This window comes from Chanos chanos, chromosome 8 (genome assembly GCF_902362185.1).
Source record: "Chanos chanos chromosome 8, fChaCha1.1, whole genome shotgun sequence".
Lineage (NCBI taxonomy): Eukaryota > Metazoa > Chordata > Actinopteri > Gonorynchiformes > Chanidae > Chanos > Chanos chanos.
This window is the reverse complement of record NC_044502.1, coordinates 39,769,394-39,789,953: the sequence shown is the minus strand read 5'-3', so window position 1 is coordinate 39,789,953 and position 20,560 is coordinate 39,769,394. Positions and strand designations below refer to the sequence as shown.

Genomic DNA, 20,560 nt, shown 5'->3' with positions numbered 1-20,560 from the left:
AATAACCTGACAAATCAGCCTGAATAGCATGTTAATGTTTTACAGACAAGTTGTCATCAGTCAAATCAGAGGTACTGAGTGTTGTTCAAAATCATTCCTTCCAAGTGTCCCATTGGTCAGATACTCACTCTCTGTATGCTCTTCGTCTTTTATTGAAAGCAGAGGATAATCATAATCAGTATAATTATCCTTCCGTCTATACTTCAAACTGGTTCATTTCACTCAACTCACAGTAGCAATGATGAGCAATGATGAAAAGTAGTTTTACATTGATGTTGGAAGCTGCACATCTCCACTGAGTAAATATTTTTTTCTGAAACATGAGGACTGTGTTTTGTTTTATCTGTTTAAACAATATATCAGTGGTGGCTGAATATTGTGAAGATATGAAACCAAAATTTTGACGAAACCTTGTCAGCTGTAATGACAGCTGTGCATTTTGATAAATCCATATAATCACATATAAAGTCTCATATATAATACATATGTAATTATAATTTCTATAAACACACACATACACACACACACACACACACATATTTATATATAGTTATATATAATATATAACATAATAATATGTAATAATTATATATAAATTCCATGGGATTGCCGCATATATCACCACTTCTGTTTTCAGCTCCTTATCTACGATCACTTTATCTGGTTGGTTAGACATTACTTTTTTTATCGGTCTGTGGAAGTTCCGCTAAACCTTAGCTCTGTTGTTTTCTACCACTCTCTCTGGTTCTTCCCAACTGGACTTTGGAGTGTGTCCTACCCATATTCCTGGCAGATGTTCCTGTGTGCGATCCCTGCCACTTGGTCGTGGCTTTCAGTGTATTCTGTCCTGCCTGTATCTTGCAGCCCAGTCTTATGGGCTGGATTGTCTCAGGAACCTCTCTGGACAGTCTGCGCCTTGGGTCTTGCCTGATGTGTTACACCCTTGTTTCCATTGATCTGGTGCTGAATGCTTGTCCTTGTGCTGCTATGATGAGAGTCTCTGTCCTATCCCTCAGTCCTCTCCCAGCTAGTTGTAGGATTTCACCATGTTTGCCAGCTGTGCTGTAAGTGATAAGTCGGTAGTACATTCTGTGGAGGGGCGTATCTTGCCAAGACACCTGTTCTGCTTCCACGTTATCCACATCCCCTGTCTGTTTCAGGCATTCTCTTAACAGCTTATCCTTGGGGGTCGTTGCTTGGATGTGCTTGTGGATGTTTCATGTCTGTGTCAGTAAAGGCGGTCATGTCTCATTCAGGATAGTAGACCCTTCCTTTGGACTGGTGTCCAGCCTTTGGATGTTAGATTTTCGGTAGAGTGCTCACAAAGTAGTCAGCATAGATGTAGGCAGCTTCCATTCCATTCCATCCCGCCGGGTATCTGATGACTGGCAGGGCATATGTCTTGATACCTTTGATCTTGTTCTCACCGTTCAGTTGGCTCCTCAGGACCTGTCTTAGTACAGTCTTACTACTGCAAGGCACTACAAATCACAGCATGACTCGCTTTTCCGGCAGTTATTCAGACTGTTAGCATCTTTACAACGCTAAAATTTTGATATTCATCTTGTATTTGCCCACACAATTCTGGGTATGGTCCTTCTTCTCTAAAGTACCCCCAATCTGCTTCCCTCTGTTTCTGATGATAAACAGACCTATTTGCTGACAGTCTGATGGCCATTTTGTTATTTTGTTATTTTCTCTCCAGCACACATTTATGGATATGGACCTGTTTTGAAAGCACTGTGTTTGGTTGGTTTAGTAAATATTTGTCATGCTCTGTGTTTTGTTCATGGATTGGCAACTATTTAGAATTGTTTTTAAGATGATAAATGGAAAGGGGTAAAGATGCTGTTTTCTACATGTAATAACAGATCTGTTATGCTGTATATTACCTTTTGCGGCCTTTAGCTGACAAAATATTCGACTCAAGTATTGGCCCACTTGCTTGCTAATGTTGAATAGTCCTGAGTCAACACATCCTCATCAGAAGTGACACTGAGTTAAAATGGTTAATATGCAGTGCTCCCCCTCTGGACAAGAAGCAAATTAGTCATTTTTTTGTTGATGAATGTTAGTCATGTTTTAAATAGTAACTGTGGTCTTAATAAAAAAGTTTCAGAACCGCGGTTCTTAACTGTCTGAGGAACAACTTGTGGTTGCTTCTAAAAAGCTACAATTACTCACTTTTACAGCAGAGTAAAAACTAAAGCAAAAAGTAGGCTAAAAATGGAGACAGCTTACACTTTGAGTCCCACAGTAAATATTTGACTTTTTTGAAATGGAGAATAATTTACGAGATGTAGAGTCTACACGTTACCCCTCGCTCAGGCAAAGCTGCGCAGAAAGTGAATGTTCTCATGCAAAAATCTTAAAAGATGAATTAGCTGAAGCTTGCTAAAGATCTGACAATGAAGAAGATTTTTTTTTTTCTTAAGTGAGTAGATGACTGGCCCAGACTGAACATGGGGGATTCTAATTCTGGAAAACACCGTGTCTGATGTGCCACCCACCCCCGCAAACCCCCACCATCAGTATGTTGCTTCAATCTGTCATCATCTTTTCCATTCATCTATTGCTCAAACCACAAGGCCCATCGCTCAATTCGTCACGGTGCCCCTGATTGCAATTTCCATTGTTCTACTAACAATAAACTTTAAGTTCTGTCTCTCCATTTGTTTCGTTACGTATTCGTATAGCATACCACGTCCTATAATACACACATATTTCAATCATATTTTGTAATTATTTTGTAAATAATGCACATCCACTTACGCATTCAGCTCATGAAAGAAGCCTTTCGATTCAACAGAATAAAAATTGAAATTTGTTATTCCATCGTGTCTACTTTGATATAGTCCACAAACAGAAACAAAACAACTTTCATGTCACCAGAGCCTACTTTTTATATTTTAGAGCTAAATGCCCCCCAACAGTAAAGACAAAGCCCATATACTGATCCAAAATACCTTCAGCAAATATTTTTATATCTTAATATTATATCTGATCAGAGTGTAAGATATGACTCAAATTGCAATTATCATATTATAATGTGATGGCCTGTTGCTGTGATGGCCTGTTGCTTTACCCCCTTACCCCCTTACAGCCAAAGCCAGTTTAATCTCAACACTGGAAGAAAATTTTTGAAACTGTGTCACACAAAGTTATGTTTTTGGCACTATTTTTCTTTAATACTTAAAGAGTGTCAAAGAGCTGAAAGTTTTGCACGTTTTGTTCTGTGTGGTGCTTTACTTGGCCTTATATGACAACCTTCACAAAGGTTGTGTACATATAAGGTGATGGACCAAAGAGGAAATTCAAAGCCACACCACATCACAGCGTGAAGTGAGCAGAACCGCAAAGCAACAAAACAACACCAGAAAACAACTTAAATGTCATACTGTGTTAAACTTTGACAAACAAGGTATTGTTCATCAATTCAGAGGTAATGGACGTTCTTAAAACTGCCAAGTGTCTCATGTATCAGATATTAATTTGCTCTATATGCTTTGTCTTTTAATTGAAAACAGACTGAGTTGTCATGAGACTGTTACTCAGCATAATTATTCTTCCATCTGTACTTCAAGCCTGTTTATCCCACTCAAGAAACGGTAAGCGCAGGGTAGCTACATATGGTGGTTTTGCGTCGATAGAGCTTGATATCAGTATGAAAAGAAAATCTGCGAAATGTTAAAAAGATGATGACAGGAATTCGAATGATTTGGAATTACATTCGCTGCTAAAAATAAATTAATTGAGTTAGGTACAGTGTTTGAGTGATATAACCGATTAATGTTTATTGAAACTTGACTGAAAGTCTACCAGGGTGGTATAACTTAGAAGAAATCATTTTCTGATTTTTTTTTTTTAAATTGTAGGTAAAACTTCTGCCCATCTGGTATACATTGCACTTCTTGCTTTAACACTTGTTTTGACTCTTTAAATAAATGAGCAGTAAATAAATGAGCAGTAATATTAAATATAATATTAATAATATTAAATACCACACTGTTTAATAAAAAAAGCAAGCAAACAAATAAACAAACCAAAAATCAGTATGATAGCTGAACCATATCACTGACATCACTGATTTATTGTTTCAAAACTTTGACCTCATTGCTAAGACAAAATACATTCGTCATTTTTCAGAAAAGTACAATTTTCCACCAAGAACATTCAGATGTAGTATCATTTTTACCATGTCAAATATACATTTATGTTTTTTTTAATATTATTTCAATTTTTTTTCTTTTTCAGATTTTTAATTCACCTGCTTTTATTTTTTTAGTATAATCTTTTTCTTTTCTTGGCAATGAACATTTGTTCTGACAGTGGCATTTTCAGTCAAACATGTATGTATAGTTGTGCTACAGGGACAGGTCATCTCTATCATCCTTTTTTTTTATTCCAAAAGTGAATTAAATTACAGTCATAATAGTGCTGTTATTCTGGTTTATCTGAGTTATAATATGCTCTGTGTACATTATGGTACCACAACATGTTTTATGGAAAGTGGTGTGGAAAGTGTTTTAAAAGCTGAGACTAAAAATCATTGAGTAGGCGTCTGCTTGCTCACTGCAGTTCACATTTCTCTCTTGCAAGTCTTCACGTGCAGGCTGTGTGGTTGTAATGGTTTACTCAGCTATACTGACGCCTCTGCAAAAGATACTATGTAGTTTCACAGTTTCAGAGACAACAAAACTACATTTTTTTTTTCATTTTAACTCCAACTCATCCTAGACCACTTTTTCAGTTTTAAACGCATTCTCATTATCAGTGTACAATAGCACCTAACTATAACCACATGCTTCTCTATTCAAATAGTTGACAGAGTAAAGACTAAATGAATGTCATTCTATATGACTTTCACAGAATGAGCCTGTAGAGTTGTAAGGCTTAACACAGAGAATTTTATGCTCAAATCCTAACACAAACGATGTGAAACCAGTGTGAGATCCGTACAATTATACACATTTCCTCCGTGAGAATCCGAGTCTGATAACGATTTAATTCTGCTGGATTGATTTCCATATTTATCCGTGTGTTTGGAGACCATTGAAATGCTGAAGTATCAATATTTATTAACAATAATCATTGTTGTTGTTGTTTGTAAAGTTTAGGTCATGTATACATGAGAATGAAACTCTTTGCTTTTCTTTGCTTGTTTCAGCGTGTCAGTTAAGCTTTCTAGACTTGGAGCATATTCTACATTGTGTCAAAGCAAATGAAACAAGAAAAAAACAAACCAAAGCAGACTATAAACTTTTTTAAAAATTTATTTTATGGTTGTTTAACAGGTGACCAGTACAGACCGTTTGGAAGCAGAGTGGAAATCCCCTGTCCTGTCTTTGACACAAACAAACCTGCCAAGTGGATTTACTGCTCTAGGAATGATGGCAAATGTAAGAAACTTGTCACTGTGTCTGCACAAGGGATTCGTTCATACAGTTCTGAGTTGAGAATGAGGAAAAAAACTCTTGAGAATTTTTCTCTTATTATTGAGCCTTTTACTGACATGGACCAAGGTACGTACCACTGTGAAGTGGTTGTAAAAGAGAAGACCATCTCTGGAAAACCTACATCTCTGCTGATTCAATCTGGTATCTACAATTTCAGTTTCCCCAGTGTAATATCAGTGTCAAAATTCTTTGACTTATACAAGTTTATGTCACTCAGGGATCAACAGAAAACATATACTTTTTTCAGTATTTGTACAAGTGTATTTTACACCTGGATAAAGAAAAAAACTGTATATTCTTTTTAAGTTGTGTGTTTTAAATTGTGTTTTTGCTGAAAAGTTTGCAGACATGTGGTAAGATCTGTGATTTCAACCAGACTGATAGAAACTACAGACTTCTTTAGATTCTATAATACAAGACTAAAAACAAACCTTTTATTCCCAGAATCCTTTTCTCCTTTAATGAGAAGACAATTTGTAGTTGGAGGTGGTGTTCTTAACTACAGTTGTCCCACTAATGGAAGGTGGAGAGTGACTTGGACGTTTAAGGAATTTGGAAAGTCGGTTCATAATTCCTTGTCAGCACATGAGTTTCTTTTCCTGCGGGATATCCGTGGAGCTTATGCAGGGAACTACAGTTGTTGGATACAGACACAGACTGGGTGTCACAGACGTCTCTCTCTCAGTCTGTGTGTTGTTATTGGTGAGTGTCTCTGAAGTTGACTCATGTAATCAAAGAACAACTATAAAAAAAACATATTAAAACATTCATAACATTTTTAGAACATATATTCTTGTTCTTATTCTTATTGTATAATGATAAAATTGTAGTAGTATTGATGGTCACATCAATTGCTGAACAAAAAAGTATTTGAAAAATATTTGTTTTTCGGTTTTACTTTTGCTATTATGATTTTTAATGTTATTGCCATAACATATTTTCATTAATAGCAGTAGTAGGAATAGTAGTAACAGTAATATAGTTTATTATTTTATATGTATGTCCTCATACATTAAATAACAGTGTCTTGCTGTGTCTTACAGTCAATGCTGCTGCTGATAATGATTCTCTACTGAACTGCTCACTGCTGTGTGATATGGATATCAGTGCAGAAGATACAAATCCACTCATTTTGTCAACAGAGAGATGGAATATCTCAGTGACTGGTTTAAAAGAACCAAAAGGGTCTGTGATGTGCAGAGTGAGTGTTAGGAATGAGACAGAGACAGGCAACATAATGTCACACAATCAGTGGACTCAGGTTAAGTATTGTGTCTGCACTATGTATGATAATATGTAAATAGGCTTCCAAGTTCAAATTTCATTTGGTTGTTTGCTGAAATCATTGAATATTCTATATTAAATAGGCTAAATTGTTTAGTCTAAATCTAGTCGAAGGTAAATATTTTTTTTTCCAATGTAATTTTTCCAGTATATTAAATTTCAAATTTTGAATTGTTGGATGAATGGTTCATAGCATTTTGGATCTAGTACAACTAAATCTACCAGCGAAGAAACCTTTATCTCTGTTCACTTGATTGTTGACTTGATTCTTACTCTTTTTTCACTGATCTTTTTTCCCACATTGTAATTATAGACAGCAGAGACTCTCATTCTGTGGTGCCAGTGGTAATTATTGCATCTGCAGTTTGTGTTTGCATTATAGTTACTGCAGTATTTTGGATTTCTCTACACTGGAGAGCTGATACTGGTAAGAAAACTAAACCAAATCCCTTTTAGACTTGTTTTAATTCGATTTGCTGTGAATTTAAAGTGACTTAACTGGGTGTGTCATTTCAATATTTTGTTTTTTAATTCAGAAAATGACTGACAGACGCTCTTTATGGCTGAGAGCAAAAGCAGAATCAGAGGTAAGGGAAATTTTAATATTTATAATCAGATAACATCATGACTGACTGATCTGATAAGAGCAAATACACTCTCTACCACAGCCATAATGACTGTTCTTCTTACTTTCCTATTTCTCATTGCAACACAACAATTCACATGTTTTTTCTTTCATTTTAGCACGAAGGCTGGTCTGAAGTGGTTTATATCAGATTCGAGGTTGTGAGAGATGAACAGAGAAAAAACGTCATGTTTGAAAGCGAGTGTTCTTACAAGCAATTTAAAATGTAAAATTCTAACTGTAGTAGACAATCCAATTCCGTATGTGTCTAATAAATGGGTGAATGCTCATAGATGTTGTATAATACATAAACCATTTATGTTACTACTATTTGGTCGTTGTTATTGTTGTTGTTGTTTCTGTTGTTGCTTTTGTCACCACTGTTGTTGTTGAGAATAAAGTGAGATCTTTTAGTCTCTGCCACCTCTCCGGGTGATAATGTGTTTGCTGTGGTTAAACGTAACATACAACGTGTAAGGCTAAGCACCAGATGTTGATTGCATGTCTCTCTGCACAATTCACACATCAGTGAAATGTGCGACACGTCAGTTTTTCAGTGCCACTCATGAGCGGTATATCACCTTTAATAAACATGTTGTACTCATCACTCCATGATTTTGGATGATCATCATTACAGAAGTGTCACAATGTTAATATGATCACAAATGCACCATTGAAATAATGGTTTGAAATGTCAGTCGTCTTGCGTGTGTCCCTGGTGAACATGCATGAAGGAGTGCACAGAGTGTTCCTGTTCACATCTGAGGTTAAGCATGAATAAATAATCACAGCTGTTGGTTTTGAAAAATGCTAGTTGCTAAAATGTAGGCTAATCATTGCATGAACAGATGTTTAGTGAGTAAGATGAGACACTTCTGAATTGGTGAAACTGCATGATTTCAAATATGTTTGTCATGCCTTCAGAGAAATGTGTCAGATATATGTTAACAATAATGTATCAAAGCTGTGTAGCTGAACTTGGGTTGTCAGTTTGTTGACGAAACAGTGGAGTCTCATTTTGTACACGTCATCAGAGACATGATCAACATGAGGAAGGCCTTACCTGAAAGCACAGCCAAAAAATGATTTTATGTACATACTCTCATGTGTATACTCTACTGTTCAAATCAGTTCAGTTTGGTTCAGTTCAATTCAGTTCAAATCAATGCAGTTCACTTCAGTTCAGTTCAATTCAATTCAATTCAATTCAATTTGATTCAATGCAATTCAATTAAGACACTTTTATTGACCATCAGTTGCTTTGTCCAACCTGGAGTGGAGGATGAGAGCTGACAAGGCTTGATTTGCATTGACATATGTGCATGTGTTTGATTTGAGGAAGGTGGGGGTGTGGTGTGTTGGGGGGGGGGGGCAGATAAAGTGAAGTGAGTGCTGGTACTGAGCAGCATGAAGAATGCCACGATCCTTTTTCTCCATCCTAACTGTTGGAGTTCATTTTACTGGCAAATTGTGCTTGGGAACATGCACTTCTTTGTGGAGTGGCTTGAACCCCTCATGCAACTGGAAAAGGTGGACCCCAAAAGGGTGTGAGAGGAGGGGGGAGATGCTGGTTTAGCTCCTCTAACAATCCCCATAACTTCTAAATCTAAATCTAAATCTAAACTCAGCTTAGGGAGACCTTTCATTTCTAGTGAGACTTACACTACTGTATATCATTAAGCTTCACACACATGGAGACACTTGGTTGGTGGGTGATGCAGTGTTTTCTTTCCATCGCAGTATCGTATAAGCTTTTATATTTTTACAAATGTTTTACTGACAAACTGATTTAATATTGACAGGACTGAACTGTCTTCAAACTCTCAAACTCTTCATTGTCAGACATTGAATGATTTGGAACTGGGTGGATTTGTTTAGGCACATTAATATATTCCCATTTCCACAACTGGTTCATCACAGCAGTCCCCAATTCTGTCCATGTCAGAATGTGGCCTCTGTGCTCATCTCTTCATTTTTACAAGTATCTCTTCTCGAATCATAATGTACTCTCCATCTATATTGTTACTACAAAATATTTTCAGCACTGCTGTTGTAGTTCCACTATTTTTCACGGGAGTCTTGATTAAGCCATTGCCAGTATCTGATGCTCACCGTATTGTTCTGTCAGATTTTCACTTGTGCATGCTCGAGGTGTGAAAATGGGCCAACGGTAGTTAAACCCCTTGGACCCCTAATACAACCACGCATCAATAACTCACAAATGCAAAACTGCATCATCATTCAAAATCCCCTTATCAAAAGTGTCACTGAGTTAAAACTAGGTAGCACGCAGTGTTACGCCTCTGGGGGGGGTTACTCATTTTCTGTTTATGAATGTTAGTTGTGTTTTAAATAACAACTTCCTGGGTTTCTTGGTAAAAGGTTTCAGAACCACAGTTCTTAGCTATCTGGACTCAAGGTTACTTATAAAAAGCTACAGTTTTACTGTCTTTTATAGCAGTGTACAAACTAGAGTAAATGGCAGCGCAAAAAGAACAAAAAAAAATGGAAATGACTGAAATTACTGAAGTCCTCTGCTAAATTCTTCCCTTTTTGAATCATTAAAAAGATGTACAGTCAACACATTACCTTGCACTCAGTCATATGAATGCAGAGAGTGATTGTTCACAGTAATGTAATGCTAATTGAAGACCTTTCATTGGGTGGTATCTAGAGTCTTCATAAGGTGGACTGAGGAAATGGATGTCATAAACTATAGGAGAATCCTAAAAAACGAATTAGCTGAAATTTGCTGAAGAACAGAAATTCACTTTTGTTACATGAGTAGATGATGTCCCTCACTGGCCCACACAGAACATGGGGCTCGTCTAATTCCGGAAAACATTGTGTCTGATGTGCTACCCACCCCCGCCAACCCTACCCTCAATTTGCTGCTTCAATCTGTCATCATCTTTTCCATTCATCTAATGCTCAAACCAAAGTCAGCCAGTCAACTCATAATGCATGTAACTGCTCTGATGTTGTAATGTAAGTAAAAGTAACACTGTTCATGTCCTCCATTTCTATTCTTTCATGTTTCCATTCTGATATGTTATGCATTTATATTTTAACAGCATGAAGAACTGTTGCCTTTGACAGTGTCTAAATATTTCCATTGCAGAGCTAACAGTAACCTTCAAGTTCGCTCTCTCTTTCTATTTGTTTTGTTATCTATTCATATCATACCATATTTTCTAATACACAAATTTTAATCATATTTTGCAATTATATTGTAAGTAATGCACTTTTGCTTACAGTTTCATTTCATGCATGAAGCTGTCTGATTCAACAGAATCAAAGTTTTCTTCTTCTTAGAGGGAAAGCTAATGCTGTGTGTCTTGGTTCCTGTTGACACATGTGGTGCCGTCTTATCTGTTTTCAACATGGGCCACAAACGGAAACAAGACAACAAGCATGTCACAAAGGCGTGCTTTTTTTTTTTTTTTTTTACATTGGCTAAATGCCCCCCTAATGCTAAAGACCAAATACACTGATCCAAAGTATTTCATATCTTATTACGGTGTAAGAGCTGACTCAGACCGTAATTATCAGATTTTGTAGTTGTGAATAACCTTGTTAAAATAGTCTCACTTTTAAAGTCTTACACCAAAATCCAGTGTCAAGTCAACACTACAAGTGTCACACAAAGGTTTTTTTTTTTTGGATAGAGCTGAAAGTTTTGACTCTTTTCAGCTGTGTGGTGCTTTGCTTGGCCTTATATGAGTAACTTCACAAAGGCTGCCATACATATGAAATGATGGACTGAAGAGGAAATTCAAAGCCACACCACATCACAGCGTGAAGTGAGCAGAACCGCAAAGCAACAAAACAACACCAGACAACAATGTAAATGTCATACTGTGTTAAACTTTTGACAGACAAGTTATTGTTCATCATTTCAAAGGTGATGGACATTCTTAAAACGGCCAAATGACACAGAGTGATTTGCCATGAGACGGTTATTCAGCATAATTATTCTTCCATCTGTACTTCAAGCCTGTTTATCTCACTCGAGAAACGGTAAGTGCTATGTGTGACACTTTTGCATTGACAGAACATGATATCAGTATTGAACAAAAACCTATGACATTTTAAAAAGATGATGATAGGACAAATTGGATGGATTCGGAATGAGATAACTCTTAACTCTTAATATTTGATTTTATTGCTCAGTAAAATAAATGAGTAATATTACAGAGTGCCACAAAACTGTTTAATAAAAAAGTAAACAAACAGAAGTAAACAAAAAACTAGTCTAAACATCAGTATTTTCTAAAAACTGTGAGGGCCCTTAAAAAAGTAAATTGTATCACCCATATTTCAGAGGAATAAGATTTCCATATCGAAGATTCTAAAATCAGATGTGATCATTTTTTTTTAAAACTTATAGATAAATTACTTGATTTCTTCAGTATTGGCCCCATTTTCTTCTTTTTTTTAAGTTTTACTTGCCATTTATTTTTTAACATAATTGTTCCCTTTTTTATTGATAATGAACATTTGCTCTGACGGTGGCATTTTCAGTCAAACATGTATGTATGATTGTGCCATGGGGACAGGTCATCTGCATCACATTTTTTATTCCAAAAGTGAAGTCAATCATAATCATAATAGTGCTGTTATTCTGGTTTGTCTGAATCACGATATGCTCTATGTACAGTATGGTACCACGACGTGTTTTATGGAAATTGGAGTGGAAAGTGTTTTAAAAAGTGAGACTAAAAATGGTTGAGCAAGCGTCTGCTTGCTCACTGCAGTTCACATTTCTCTCTTGCAAACTGTGTGGTTATAACAGTTTATTCAGCTATATTGACACCTCTGCAAGAGATGTTATGTGGTGCCAAGGTTTCAGAGACAACAAAGCAAAAATAATTTTAAAAAAACCCCAAAAAAACTTCAACTCATCTGAGAACACTTAACTCAATTTTAAACACATTTCTCATTAATAATGTACAATGGTATGTAACTCTAACCACAAGGTTCTCTATACAAATAGTTCACAGAGTAAAGACTAAATGAATGTCATTCTTCATAATTTTCACAGAATGTGCCTATAGATTAAGAGAGTCTTAAATTTGTGCACACTATGCCCAGATTTAACACACTCTGAAATTATCTGAAACCACTGTGAGATCCATACAGTTGTACACATTTCCTCTGAGAGAATCCTGATCTGATAAAATTGAATTTTGCTGTATTCCGTTTTTATCCATGTGTTTGGAGACTATTGAAACACACTGATTCTCCTGCTTAAATATCAATATTTATCATGTTTATTGTTGTTTTTTGTAAAGCATAGAGCATGTATATATGAGAATGACTATATGTTGTATATTGAAGTGAAATCAGATTTTATTTATGACAATGAACTCAGTGAGATGATTGAACTTTTGCTTCTCTTTTGTTTCAGCAAGTCTGTTTTGTTTATTGTTAATCTTTATATTCTTTGAACACATTTTACATTGTGTTAAAGAAAATGAAACAAAATGAAAAACAAACCAAAGCTTTTTTGGGGGGTTGTTTAACAGGTGACCAGTACAGACCATTTGGAAGCAGAGTGGAAATCCCCTGTCCTGTCTTTGACACCAACAAACCTGCCAAGTGGATTTACTGCTCTAAGAATGATGGCAAATGTAAGAAACTTGTCACTATGTCTGCACAAGGGATTCGTTCATACAGTTCTGAGTTGAAGATGAGGAAAAACACTGCAAACTTTTCTCTTATTATTGACCCTTTTACTGACATGGACCAAGGTTCGTACCACTGTGAAGTGGATGAAAAAGAGAAGACCATCTCTGGAGAACCTACATCTCTGCTGATTCAATCCGGTATCTACAATTTCAGTTTCCCCAGTGTAATATCAATGTCATAATTCTATGACTTATACAAATTTATTTTACTCAGGGATCATAACATATAATTTTTTCAGTATTTGTACAAGTGTATTTTATTCCATGATACAGAAAAGACTGTGCATTCTTCTTAAGTTTTGTGTTTTAAATTGTGTTTTTGATGAAAAATTTGCAGACATGTGCTAAGATCTGTGACTTCAACCAGACTGATAGAAACTACAGACTTCTTTAGATTCTTTAACACAAGACTAAAAACAAACCTTTCATTCCCAGAATCCTTTTCTCCTTTAATGAGAAGACAATTTATAGTTGGAGGTGGTGTTCTTAACTACAGTTGTCCCACTAATGGAAGGTGGAAAGTGTCTTGGACGTTTAAGGAATTTGGAAAGTCAGTTCATAATTCCCTGTCAGCACACGAGTCAATTTTCCTGCGGGATATCCATGGAGCTAATGCAGGGAACTACAGTTGTTGGATACAGACACAGACTGGGTGTCACAGACGTCTCTCTCTCAGTCTGTGTGTTGTTATTGGTGAGTGTCTTTCAATTTGACTCATGTAATCAAAAATCAAAGAACAACTAGTAAAAAAAATACTATTAAAACATTCATAACGTTTTTAGAATATATATTCTTATTCTTATTCTCATTCTTGTTGTTAAATGATAACTACTTAAAAATTGAGTAGTACTGATGGTCACATCAGTTGCTGAACAAAAAAGTATTTGAAAAGTATTTGCCTTACTTTTACTTACTTTGTTTTATTTTTGCTGTTATGATTTTTAATGTCATTGCCATAACTGGTTGTAACATTCATATTTTCATGAGAAGCAGTAGTAGGAATAGTAGTAACAGTAATATAGTTTATCATTTTGTATGTATGTCCTCATCCTAAATAACTAAATAACAGTGTCTTGCTGTGTCTTACAGTCAATGCTGCTGCTGCTGATAATGATTCTCGACTGAACTGCTCACTGTTGTGTGATATGGATATCAGTGCAGAAGATACAAATCCACTCATTTTGTCAACAGAGAGATGGAATATCTCAGTGACTGGTTTAAAAGAACCAAAAGGGTCTGTGATGTGCAGAGTGAATGTTAGGAATGAGACAGAGAGACTCATCAGAAAACATAACGTTACACAATCAGTGGACTCAGGTGATGTAGTATTTGTCAATAGATATAAGAGGAAAGTAAATCACACTAAACCTATCATCTATTTATATAGGACCTGTGCTGATTACCTTAGTCTAATACTAACACTGTACTAGTATCTCAGTGTACTCTTTACTGCTTGTTGTACATATTGTGGAATTTAGCTGCAGTGAAAGGTAGACCACACCAAATTTTAACATTAATTTAGATAATGCTCTTTCGTTACAATAAGTCGTCATCAGCGTGAAAAACATTCAACTGTGATTAGTTTAGTCTATCTCATTTCTGACAGTTTTTCATTGTGTGTTTTTCAGATGACCCTGCATACAATGGAGAGACTCAAACAGCACTGATAGTTGCACTGAGTACATCTGCGCTTTGTGTTTGCACACTGATCATTGTTCTGCTTGGGATCGTTTTACGGTGCAAGCAGGGTGCTGGTAAGAAAAAAAAAATTCTCTGGCCATTTAATTTAAGCATCGCTTTCTTAATAATAGAAAGTTGCTTGATGCATCACTGTAATAACTTTTTTTTTTTCATTCAGGAAATGATTCTCAGCAAGGCTGTGTGTATGTGAGAGTGGGTGGCAGGTCAGAGGTAATCATGCAATGTAACACTGACTCCTTAATTTCAGCATTGCTTTTGTCTGCAATGAGTCCACAGCTTGTTCATAGACTGCTATGATCAGTCTTCAAACAGAACAAACAAAATAATAGAACCAACAAATGTATCCAGTAGTTTGAGTCCACCTTTGCCTTAAGGGCAGCCTCAGTATTTTCTTGGATGTCTGTCATACAAAGTCTAAACAGTGTGTGTGAGATGTTGGTCTAATCCTTAAGAGGGAGATTCTCAAGTTCTTCTAAAGAATAGAGGAATAGAATGCTACCGTACAGACATAGGTCCAGAAATTCCATAAAGATTCAATAGTTAGACTAAAGAAAACTCACTGAATGAAGTGCTGATTAACACTCCTTATTTCTAGATGACATATGCTCGTAGTCAATATTCCCTCTAGTATGACTGGCCTTATAGCTGCCTTTGTAGCTGTGATTAAGTCACATAAACTTTGCATTCCTTCTCATGTGACATTTCCATAATTGTGTCTGACCTTGTTGTGGCTCTGAATCTAAGCAACAACAAATACTTCTCCTTCATACAATTCTTATTATCAAAGGCCTATGCATTTATTCATGTTTTTTCCTTGATCCTTTTAGGATGTAAATCAGCCTGAAGTTATTTATTCTACTCTGGACATCAGAAGAGATCAACAGAGAAATAATGTAGCAGACATTCCTGAAACTGTATGTGTGTACAGCCAAGTTAGAATTTAAATTTAAAAGGATAATATTCAACGGTGTAGTCACCGTAAATTATAATTATACAGTAGTTATTTCCAATCTGTTTGACCAGTTGTTGTTAAATGCTTAAGAGAGCAGAGAAAACACATATTGTACTGTTTGCATGTAGTCTTGTTTCTTTTGCTGAGAATAAAGCTGTAAGTTTTGGAAGTCTTTGTCTCTTCTGTGGTTCACAATGTCTTTGCTTTGGTTAAATTTTGTAAACTATGAGACTCGGGCTGAACATGTTTTTCTTGCATGTCTAACTTCACAATTTGAACTTTATTAAAGGGTGTAATGTGATTATTTTTCCAGTGTCTCCGATGACTCGAAACTCACTTTTGAATCTTCTTCAGTGATACTGTCTCTAACAGTTGACACCAACTTAAGAACCTTATCAGTGGCACTGTGTTGTATGAAACCATGTCAATAGAAATATTTGATAAAATGATTTACATGGGCTTTTTATTTTGGGGAATGTATAAATTTAATAAAATTATTAGATTGCTGAATAACAAATTTCTTCAAAATACCCCAGCATAAGAAATAATGAACTTTAATTGCTCGTTTAAGGAATACTTTAAGTCTTCCTTTTGTATTGAACGCACCCTCAAACAAGCTTCTAAACGTTTTAAGTTCGTGAATGCATCTTTAATGAGCATGCGCAGTGAATTATCGGTCACACCGCTTGCTGGTTGAACTTCCGAGACAACAAATGCCGCCAAAGATTGTTAGCGCCCAAGTTATGCTTTAAAACTTTCTCTTTAGTTTCGCCATTCTGATATATATTGTTCTTTTCATACTCGCATCTCATATAGGTCAGAAGTAAATGCATAGGAATATCCTAACGTGTATCCAGTCCGCTGCAATTTAAAAGGGCACTGGCCCTCCTTATCCCCGGCCTGTGTTTGAGTACAGACCCGCGAGAGACGCAACGCAGGCGGTAGCTGAGAGAATCGGCTTCTCTGCAGCATCCATTTGTCTCCATTTGCAGAGAGCTTTATCCATTCATTCATCGACGTCACCTGTAAGTTGTAACCCCCTTAACAAACTGTACTCGATATTCATACGCAGTAATTTTGTCAGATTTACGAAGTCTTTTCGGATCATTTTGCAACAAATTGCAACAGCTTGTTTTAATTTCAGATTACGGCTCCGACTGTTTTCTAGCTTTTTTGAATAAAGATGGAAGCACCGCCGGTCACAGTCATGCCTGTCACGGGGGGGACAATTAATATGATGGAATATTTACTGCAAGGTAAATACACATTTTATTGGCAAAATCCAGAGTACTAGGTTTTATTCGTTTAAGACCATGTGTTATGAATATGACCCTAAGTGAGTTTCTTATATTTGGCTGTTTTTTTTTAAAGGCAGTGTTTTGGACCAGGCTCTTGACAGTCTCCTGCATCGACTGCGAGGCTTATGCGATAACATGGAACCAGAGAGTTTTGCTGACCACGAGCTGGTCTATCTGCTGAAAGGTCAACAGGGAAACCCCTTCATGCTCCGGGCCCGACGCTCTCTGGCTCACCCCACCGCCCCCTGGCACCTCCGTTACCTCGGCCAACCCGAGGTGGGCGACAAGAGTCGCCATGCTCTGGTGCGCAACTGCGTGGACGTCGCCGCTTCGCACAGCCTGCCCGACTTTCTCAACGAGATGGGTTTCCGCATGGACCACGAATTTGTCGCCAAGGGTCACGTTTTCCGGAAGGGGGCGCTTAAGGTCGTCGTGAGCAAAGTGTCTCGGGTGCTGGTCCCGGGAAACACGGACAACATCGAGCCTCTGTCTCTGTCTTACCTGGTGGAGCTCAGCGTACTGGCGCCAGCTGGACAGGACACGGTTTCTGAGGACATGCGTAGCTTTGCAGAACAGCTAAAGCCCCTTGTACACCTGGAGAAAATAGACCCCAAGAGAGTGTGAGAGGTGGAAGATCAGCGCTGTTTCTAAGCCCCTGTCAGTGCTCAGGACTTACACTCACTTGAGCTGACTCCTTTTTTTTAATAAGACTCTTGTCAAATGATGTTTTACTCCACTGTTATGGAGGCACTGTTATTGAAGGTTGTAATCTTGTTACACTACTGTCCTTGTTTCTTATTGGGGGGTTGTATTTTTGACTGGTAACAGCTGTATTGACGTAATTGATAAAACATTGCCAACATTGAAGTCTGCTAATATTTGAATAAATATTTGTTATATTTTTCAGCATTCTGTAATTAATATTTTTTTATGAAAGTTAATATGTTCCCATTTTCACTTAAGTGCATTTCAGCAATCACTTCCCCTGTTATGTGGCCTCTCTCAACTACACTTTCTTTCAGAATAGTGCTTAGATTCTCTTATTCTTCTGTCTGTGTTTTTAATTGTATATCTGGAGTTGCATAGAGAGTGTGGACTTTGTGGAGCTTCTGAAGTCTTGATAGTATGCAGTATTATCATCGTAGTTAAGCAAACTGCGTTTCCACTAATGTTCACTAGGGGTCAACCATACTCCATTTTCAGTCTTTGCTGTTGAGCAGTGTGGTTTCTCATGTCATCTCCACATGTGTGAGCTGTGGTTACCATGGCAATAATTAGGCAGGAGATCTATACCCCCCCCATCCCTAATTAGCTTTCTCAATTGCTTAATGATACGTAGACCTGTGAAAGCTTTCCTTTCTTCTCTCTCACAAAAGCACTGATATATATTTTTTTTTACCCCCTCCCCCTCCTCTCCCATCCCTTTTCATTTTCACTGTTAACCCATTTGTGCTGACGATAGAGACGGCGACTGGAGATGAGGCTATTACTCCTCAGGTGCTCTGACGGAGATCCAGCTATTCATAATGTATAAGACGATTTTCCCACCCAGGTCTCTGAGAGACACAGCCACTCATTTGAATAGAGATGGAAATCATTAATTTGCAGTAGCCCCTCTCGCTCTCTCACTCTTTCTCTCTCTCTCTCTGAGAATTTTTAGGTCTTAGTCGTGCCATCCGCTGCAGCAGGGATGGAGTGAGACAGGCAATCTGATTAATTTGCATGTCGGCGGTATAGCATGTGTATGTATGTCTGTCTGTGCTCGTGACTGGGTCTCAGGACGGGAGGAGATTTGCTATCGCTCACCGTGCCTCTGCCTGCGTGTCAGAATTGTTCTACAGGATCATGTATGATTTGACAGATGTAGAAGCACTGTTTTTTTCCTGCCTCTCTTAAGTTTGCTCTCGTAACCGAAACATATCAAACGTGTAGATCAGCGTTGCGCTAGCGTCCATTGATGAACTGTCAGTTTTTTTTTATGATGCTCTAGTCCTTCAACCCTGTGGAACCCCAAAGTACATTCTGTTTTTGTTGTGCATTCATTTTTAAAGGTACTATTCAATTCACTTGTCAAAGCACAATTACTTGCCGGTAAGTACTGAACCCCGTAGATGATACCCTGACAGACAGTTCTCCAGAATATTTATTGAAAGTGAATTATGTTCTTAGAGGGAAGAAAAAAAAAGCTGTTTGCCCAAAGGTGGCCTTGAAGTGGGACAAGAAAGGTTCTTTGGTTGAAAGGTTGAAAGAGACCATGCTGCGGCTTTTTTTTTTTGCTTTTTCTTTTCTTTTTTTTTTTTTTTGCTTTCTCTCCCTTTATGAGTTCTCGGATTCTCTTACCTTGCCCTGATCAAAAGATGCATTTCTATAGACAAATGTGGAGTCCATACCTTCTCCTTTCTTCTCTACCTTGTCTTATCCCACCTGAATGAAATGTACTGTTATCCTACATGTGCTGTGTAGGTTGTTTGATTGCCTTGGTGTGGTGGGGGGTGTCACAGGTTACCTGGCTGTACTTATTCAACTTTCTCTCTCATCCTTCAGACTACATATGAGGGTGCTGTGAGTCATAATCACATCTCTGCTTTGTGTTTCTGGTCTGTAGAAGTGAAGACAGAACTCCAAGACAAAACAGTTTTCATGGTCCGCACCACTGGGCAAATGGAAGCTGGTGTCAGGCCAAATTCTTCCTGCTAACGGGTTTTCTTGTTATGCTAGTGTGTCGTTGGTAAATAGGATTAAATAGGTGTGTCAGATCACATTAGTTAAAACTCTCTGTCAGTGACTCTGTCAGTGTGTTGGAGAAGACTGTTACCTGTACACCTTCGCCAGTCTCGGGCGTACTTCACTGACTCCATCGAGCCCTCTGGGCAGCATCTGACATCTCGTATCGGAACATTTTGTGCATACTAGGTAGAGTTTGGTGCCAAGATCTCTGGCATGATAAGCTGACTCTAGCCAGGGGCAGGAAGTATTAAGACAGCCCCATCTGGACCGTTGCCACGCAGGGGTGAAATCCGGTCTCACCTGCTCGTTCTCGATACTTGGAAAGATGACTTCTCTTTCATCGTTACGAGAAACTTTTTGGAACGCTTGTACACGACCACAACATACAATAAAGCAGAAACCCTTCAAGGCCTCTGTGTGATTCTTAATGACGTCTGGATAGCCTCGTTACTCATGCAAAGTGCTCACAGCAGTTTCCCAAATGACTCGGGGAACAGTCATGTTTTGAAGGGGGAGGTCTCATTTCTGTGGCAGTAGACAGAAGAGAGAGAGGACAGATTCCTCATCGGTCATGAACATAATTCCTCTCCCTACCTTCTTCTCTCTTCTGTATGTTTTTGTACAAACCAGCAAGTTTGAGACACAGCCCGTGTGGGTCAGATGGTTTCTCAAGTGGCATACGTACTGAGCCCTGTTCTGAGATCAGCCGCAGAAAGCCCCAAACCAGCCCTCCTACCTCTGGAATGTCTGGAATGGGGAGCAAGAGAAGCTCCTTGCCTTTAGGGACTCTTACTCTAAACACCCCCATCATTGCATCTCCTGCCAGA

The 20,560-nt window shown here is 37.7% G+C and overlaps 1 protein-coding gene across 1 annotated transcript; it reads left to right on the top strand.

Moving 5' to 3' along the window:
- Window positions 1-16,891: 16,891 nt before the first annotated feature.
- Window positions 16,892-17,656, top strand: med18 (mediator of RNA polymerase II transcription, subunit 18 homolog (yeast)). The gene is made up of 2 exons (XM_030783218.1): window positions 16,892-16,964; window positions 17,080-17,656. The coding sequence occupies exons 1-2, from the start codon at window positions 16,892-16,894 to the stop codon at window positions 17,628-17,630; spliced, it is 624 nt and encodes a 207-aa protein (XP_030639078.1). The 3' UTR covers window positions 17,631-17,656.
- Window positions 17,657-20,560: the final 2,904 nt, after the last annotated feature.

Bases quoted from the DNA above. Each gene is read 5' to 3' on its own strand.
- med18 (XM_030783218.1), top strand. From the start codon at position 16,892: ATGGAAGCACCGCCGGTCACAGTCATGCCTGTCACGGGGGGGACAATT. The intron at 16,965-17,079 runs GTAAATACACAT...TTTTTTTTAAAG, and splicing joins GATGGAATATTTACTGCAAG to GCAGTGTTTTGGACCAGGCT.